Source organism: Dipodomys spectabilis, unplaced genomic scaffold (genome assembly GCF_019054845.1).
Source record: "Dipodomys spectabilis isolate Male_0828 unplaced genomic scaffold, ASM1905484v1 ptg000018l, whole genome shotgun sequence".
Classification (NCBI taxonomy): Eukaryota; Metazoa; Chordata; class Mammalia; order Rodentia; family Heteromyidae; genus Dipodomys; species Dipodomys spectabilis.
In genome coordinates, this window is record NW_024870695.1 from 13,724,477 (window position 1) to 13,730,355 (window position 5,879).

At 49.1% G+C, this 5,879-nt stretch overlaps 1 protein-coding gene across 1 annotated transcript; it reads left to right on the forward strand.

Annotated features, from left to right (window-relative positions):
* Positions 1-889: 889 nt before the first annotated feature.
* Positions 890-5,221, forward strand: CUNH17orf98 (chromosome unknown C17orf98 homolog). The gene is made up of 3 exons (XM_042674028.1): positions 890-1,096; positions 4,096-4,195; positions 5,061-5,221. The coding sequence occupies exons 1-3, from the start codon at positions 890-892 to the stop codon at positions 5,219-5,221; spliced, it is 468 nt and encodes a 155-aa protein (XP_042529962.1).
* The last annotated feature ends 658 nt before the right edge of the window (positions 5,222-5,879 follow it).

Here is a 5,879-nt window from a genome sequence, read left to right on the forward strand (position 1 = left end):
GTGGAAGAAATATATACAGACACATACTGATTACCTGACCAAATGGTAACTCCTCTGTATAACACCTTAAGGACAAAATTATGATAAAGGATGAGCAGAAGTTTGAGTGGAGAGAGCAAGGGTACTGACTAGTGGTTAGGAGTCCTGAAGTTTGGTCCTGGATCTAGCTTAAGTGAAATAGTTTTGTTTTTTGTCATCAATAAAGCCCAGACTGGCTTCAAACCTTGATCCTCAGATCTCAGCCTCTGAGTATCTAAAATTACAGGTGTGGGCCACCTGTGCTGGCTTAAAGCAGCTTTCTAAGCTTTGATTACTCCCCTACTTGAGTGGATTAGCTTGCTGGTCTGGTGGCATCCTGCCATTTGAGCCCAGCTTTTTGCCGATTATTTTGGAAATTGCCCCCTGACTTTTCACTGGACCTGGGTTGGAACCTGCATCTCCAGATTTCAGTCTGAGTAACAATACAAGTGGGAGCCCCCGGTGCCCCATTTGAGCTATTCACTCTTAAGGTGGGAAGTGTAAGTAGATGCCCCCTGAACACTTCTGTTTAATTATGGATACTATCACTGGAGAGATCCTAATGAAGCCATGAGAGCAGTGGACACCCACCCTGCTCTTCAAGGATAAAGTGGAAGCCAGGCCAAGGATGCTCAACCTGCCCACATTCAAGTCTCCACATTGGAGCCTCCAGGTCCTAACAAAGTGTATGGGCGTGTGCAGGCAACTTCCCCCACTGCCCACCCCCCCGGACCCCACCCAGCCGAAGAATGGCGAAGAACAATAGGGTTTGTGTCGTAGGGTTCCCTGATGCCATGTAACCTTTGCGCAGAGCAAAAGAGCTTCATCTCCTTCCCACTGGAAAGGTCTTCCCGACGCTGCAGGGGCTGCGATGGCAAATTTGTACGAGTGCCCTCTGCGACTGGAGAAGGGCTTTATTTTGGATGGGGTGGCTGTGAGCACAGTCGCCCGGGGCTACAGTCTCACCAGGCCCAAGCTGTGGTCTGCCATTCCGCCCTACAACGCGCAGCAAGACTATCACGCCCGCCGCTACTTCCAGAGCCACGTGGTCCCGCCTGTCCTGCGGAAAACTGAGCAGGTAGGCGAGCATCTCCCCGGATCCCCTATCAACCCTCCCCAAATCTGAGTGTCCAGCACCCTCAGCACCAAGGGCTCCCCCCGACTCCCACCCTCTCCGCAGCTGTGTTGGTGAAATCCACAAAGTGGAGGAGGGCTCTGGCAGGGGCTGAATCACAGAATCCCCTTCAGGCCCGACCTGAGGATTGTTTCATCTCAGGTTTGGGCCAGGCCAGGAGTAGAGCTCAAAGCAGCTTCGTGCCAGGCCCGGGTTTCATGACCCTGTGATGTCACAGGCTCGCCCGGGGGAGTGACCTCTCCGCTGCAAATCCTCAAAAAAAAACCCCACAGCAAGCCAGACAAAGGGAATTGTCTTAGTGACCGTTTCAGGCACCTCTTGGCCTGTGACATCGGAGTTGCAGGGCAGGGGTGGGTTTTGCTCAAGGGACAGCCACTTTCCTCATTAGTCCCAGCTCTGCGAGTTCCTCCTGAAGCTCCTCCTCCCCTGTAGAGCATGCCCCAATTAGAGATTCTGAGGCTGTTGGCTAATGTGGCTGATAGTCCCAATTTTTCCTCCAAGACTATTTTCAAGTATTTGTTATTAGCCGGGCGCTGGTGGCTCACGCCTGTAATCCTAGCTACTCAGGAGGCTGAGATCTGAGGATCGCGGTATAAAGCCAGCCCGGGCAGGAGAGACTGTGAGACTCCTATCTTCAATAAACTATCTCCAATAAACCACCAGAAAACCGGAAGTGGCGCTGTAGCTCAAGTGGTAGAGCACTGGCCTTGAGCTGAAGAGCTGAGGGACAGAGCCCAGGCCCAGAGTTCAAGCCCCATGACCGACCAAAAAAAAAAAAAAAAAGTATTTGTTATTTACTTAGAGTTGGAGATTGCCATGTTTTGTCCAGGCCAGCCTAAAATTCCTGGGCTCAAGTAGCCTGGCACAGCCTCCTGAGTAACTGTAACTACAGTCACCAGTCACCTAGTCAAGCTTTCCCACATTTTTACTTGCAGTAATTGTGTTTTTATTGGCAATGTAGAGAAAGGGTGAATAGCACCTGTAAGGTCCGCTCCTGGATGGCGAGCAGACACCACCCTCCTCACAGCAAAGTCTCCACCTGCGTTACCTAGAAAACTGGCACACCTGAAAGAGGTCACATCTGAATTTGATGTGGCTACACCTTTCTCTGCCCATATCCTAGATAAGGCCCAGACGCTCTCTTTTCTAGCTCTTTTCTCTCTTTTCTAGCTCTTTTCTCTCTTTTCTAGCTCTTTTCTCTTTCCCAGCTCTCTCTTCTCTCTCCCCCAAGCACTCTTTCTCAGCTCTTTCCTTCTCAGCTCTTTCCCAGTTCTCTTAGCTCTTTTTCCCGTCTCTCTCTCTTACCCAGCTCTCTTTCCCAGCTCTTTTTCCCAGGTCTTTTGCCAGCCGCATGGAGTGCCAACCTGGCCTGGTCCCAGCAGGGATAAACCTACCCTTTACCTTTACCTGAATACCACGTGCGTGGTGCTGTTCTTTTTTTTTTTTTTTTTGTGGGTCATGGGGCTTGAACTCTAGGCCTGGGCGCTGTCCCTCAGCTCTTCAGCTCAAGGCGAGCGCTCTACCACTTGAGCTACAGCGCCACTTCCAGTTTTCTAGTGGTTTATTGGAGATAGGAGTCTCACGGTCTTTCCTGCCCAGGCTGGCTTTGAACTGTGATCCTCAGATCTCAGCCTCCTGAGTAGCTAGGATTACAGGCGTGAGCCACCGATGCCAGGCTCGTGGTAGCTGTTCGACTACCTCTTTTTAAAAGCCTAACAGCACCTAGGCCCTAGGTGTAAGACTCTGTCTCAACACACACACACACACACACACCTGGCACATTAGTGTTTGAGCCACACTTCCACTTCCAGAATTTTGCTGGTTGGAAATGAGTCTCTCATGCCTAGCATGCACCCTACCACTGAGCCACACTCCCAGCCCTATTTCCAAACTTTTAAATACAGCACAACAGGGGCTCGCACCTGTAATCTTAATTCCTTAAGAGGCTGAGATCTGAGGATCCCATTTCTTCTTCTCCTTCTCCTTCTCCTTCTTCTGTCATAGGGCCTGAACTCTGGGCCTGGGCGCTGTCCCTCAGCTCTTCAGCTCAAGGCTATCACTCTACCACTTGAGCCACAGCACTGTACCACTGAGCCACCTTCCCAGCCCCAAGAGCACTAGCTTTGAGCTGAAGAGCTCAGGGGCAGAGCCCAGGCCCAGAGTTCAAGCCCCACAACTAACCAAAACAAAACAACAACAAAGGAGCTGGAGGTGAATTCACAGAATGCCTGCTTACCAAGTGTCAGTACTGAAAAAAGAATGGGGATGTAGCTCAAGTGGTAGAATGCTAGCCTTACACAAAAGAAGCTCAGTGGCTTGCCCAGGCCCTGAGTTCAAGCTTCAGGATTGACCAAAAAAAAAAAAAAAGTTGGAAAATAATACTGGGCACTGGTGGCTTGCACCTGTAATCCTAGCTCCTTAGGAGGAGACTAAGATCTGAGGATCCCATTTCTTCTTCTCCTTCTCCTTCTCCTTCTTCTGTCATAGGGCCTGAACTCTGGGCCTGGGTGCTGTCCCTCAGCTCTTCAGCTCAAGGTTAACGCTCTACCACTAGAGCCACAGTGCCAATTCCAGCTTTTTCTGCTTATGTGGTGCTGAGGAATCAAACCCAGGGTCTCATGCATGCAAGGCAAGCACTCTACCACTAAGCCACCTTCCACAGCCCATGAGGATCCCATTTTGAAGCCAGCCTGGGTAGGAAAGTCCATGAGATTCTTAATCTCCAATTAATCATTCAAAAGCCAGAAGTGGAGCTGTGGCTCATAAAGTAATGTACTAGCCTTAAGCAACAGAGATAAGTGCTAAATTCTAAGCCCCATTACTAATACAATAATAACAATCATATAATGTGTATTGTTTTTACTATAGCTGGTTATACTTTGTACCCTGCCCCTCTGAGCAAGGTGACTGATAGTCTTTTATATTTTCTTTCTCTTTCTCAGGATCACGGTGGCACTGGAAGGGACGGCTGGATAGTAGATTATTTCCACATTTTCGGGCAAGGACAGAGATACCTCAACAGGAGAAATTGGGCAGGGGCAGGCAAGTGCCACCTCTTACAGCCTCACACAGTCACACTCTGAGGAAGAATAGTGTTTATACACAGCTTAGAGAAACCGGGCTCCAGAAAGGTCTGGTTTGGCAGGAGAAGAGGCCAGGGATGCATCCTTCCAGCTTTTCTTCTTGTATATGAACAAGTGGTGCCACACTGCTTCTAACTCTCAATTCCTGAGCACCTGAAGAATGTGTGTCCAGAATTTCCTGCCTTCACACTCTTCCCAGGTTGCAGCTGGGATACCAGCTGTGTTGCATGATAGTGATTTGTTAGGGAGGGTTGAACTGAGATTGGAATTCCTATCTGTTCTCTGTAAATCCCACATTCCATTCTGTCACTGCAACCCTGAACACACTGTGTCTTGCTCATTTTTCAAGCTCAGTTTGACAGGCAAGGGGAGGTTGTGAGGAATTTTCTGGCAGAGTGAACCCTCCTCTTAGCTCACCTCCACCACCCTCTGGCCACATGATAGTCACATGATCCCTTGCAGCATGCGGCCATCCATTTTCTCCAAATGGGTTAGAGGTGAAGGTAAAAATATCTCACCTCTCTTGGGTACTAGGCAAATTCAGCCAAGCCTAGAAGCTTCTGGCCTCTCCTGCCTCTGCACATTATCATTCACAATCTTGCAACTATTCCTGTGGCGGGGTTAACATCTAGGAAACTTGTGTCTCCTGAACCTCACCAGCCCTTGGTTTTGATTAAGAAGCTGGGGAACTTGAGGAGTGAGTATTCAACTATAGATTTGGGCTGCAATGGGGGGTTGTATGTGGCATTCCACACCAGCCTATGAAGATGGGGAAAGCAAGAGAAGGCTGCCTACAGGCTCAGTCTCTGTCTTTTCTCCCCAAGGGCATTCCCTCCAGCAAGTGACCGGCCACGATCACTACAATACTGACCTGAAGGTGATTACTACAGGGATGAATGGTAGGTTTGGCTACCGCAGGAACACACCAGCCCTCCGGCAGCGCACATCGGTGTTTGGAGAGGTCACTCAGTTTCCTCTCTTCTGATTGCATCACTTCACAGCCCTTGACCTGAATTTCTAAAGCATGTTTAGATGAAGTCAGTTATTTTATATTAAAAAACAAAAGCGTTTTATTTGTGCTTAAAGTGTGCTATTTCTTTCCTAAGGTAGGTGGAGGGGGCCGGCTGGTTTCTTTACCTCTGAAAAGGAGGGGAGAGGGACAAAAGGTTCTGTGGCCTACTCCTTTGTCCTCCTTGCCAACAAGGGCCCTTTCTTTTCCCCTAGGCTGGTGTGATAAGAAGGAATCACACTTTTCCCTTGCAATATCACAGATCAAATCCAGGGCCTTGCACATTCTAGACCAATGTTCTATCCTTAACACTAATGCACCACACTTTTACTCTCAGTAAAGCACTTCTGCAGGAAGGCCTGGCTACTGTTTCCATCAGGAACAGAGAAGGAAGTGGGGCACTGGTGGCTAATGCCTGTAATCCTAGCCACTAGGAGGATGAGATCTGAGGATCTTAAAGCCAGCTTGGGCAGACAATTCTAAGAGAGAGTTTCCAACTAGCTGGCAAAGAAGCTGGACTAGAGACACAACTCAAATGGTAGAGGGAGAACTAGAGGCTGTGATCTGAATTCAAGCCCTGGAACACAAACACAGAGTAAATACAGGAAGGATGGTGTGCTGGTTCATACCTGTA

Bases quoted from the DNA above. Each gene is read 5' to 3' on its own strand.
- CUNH17orf98 (XM_042674028.1), top strand. From the start codon at position 890: ATGGCAAATTTGTACGAGTGCCCTCTGCGACTGGAGAAGGGCTTTATT. The intron at 1,097-4,095 runs GTAGGCGAGCAT...TCTCTTTCTCAG, and splicing joins TCCTGCGGAAAACTGAGCAG to GATCACGGTGGCACTGGAAG. The intron at 4,196-5,060 runs GCAAGTGCCACC...TTTCTCCCCAAG, and splicing joins GAGAAATTGGGCAGGGGCAG to GGCATTCCCTCCAGCAAGTG.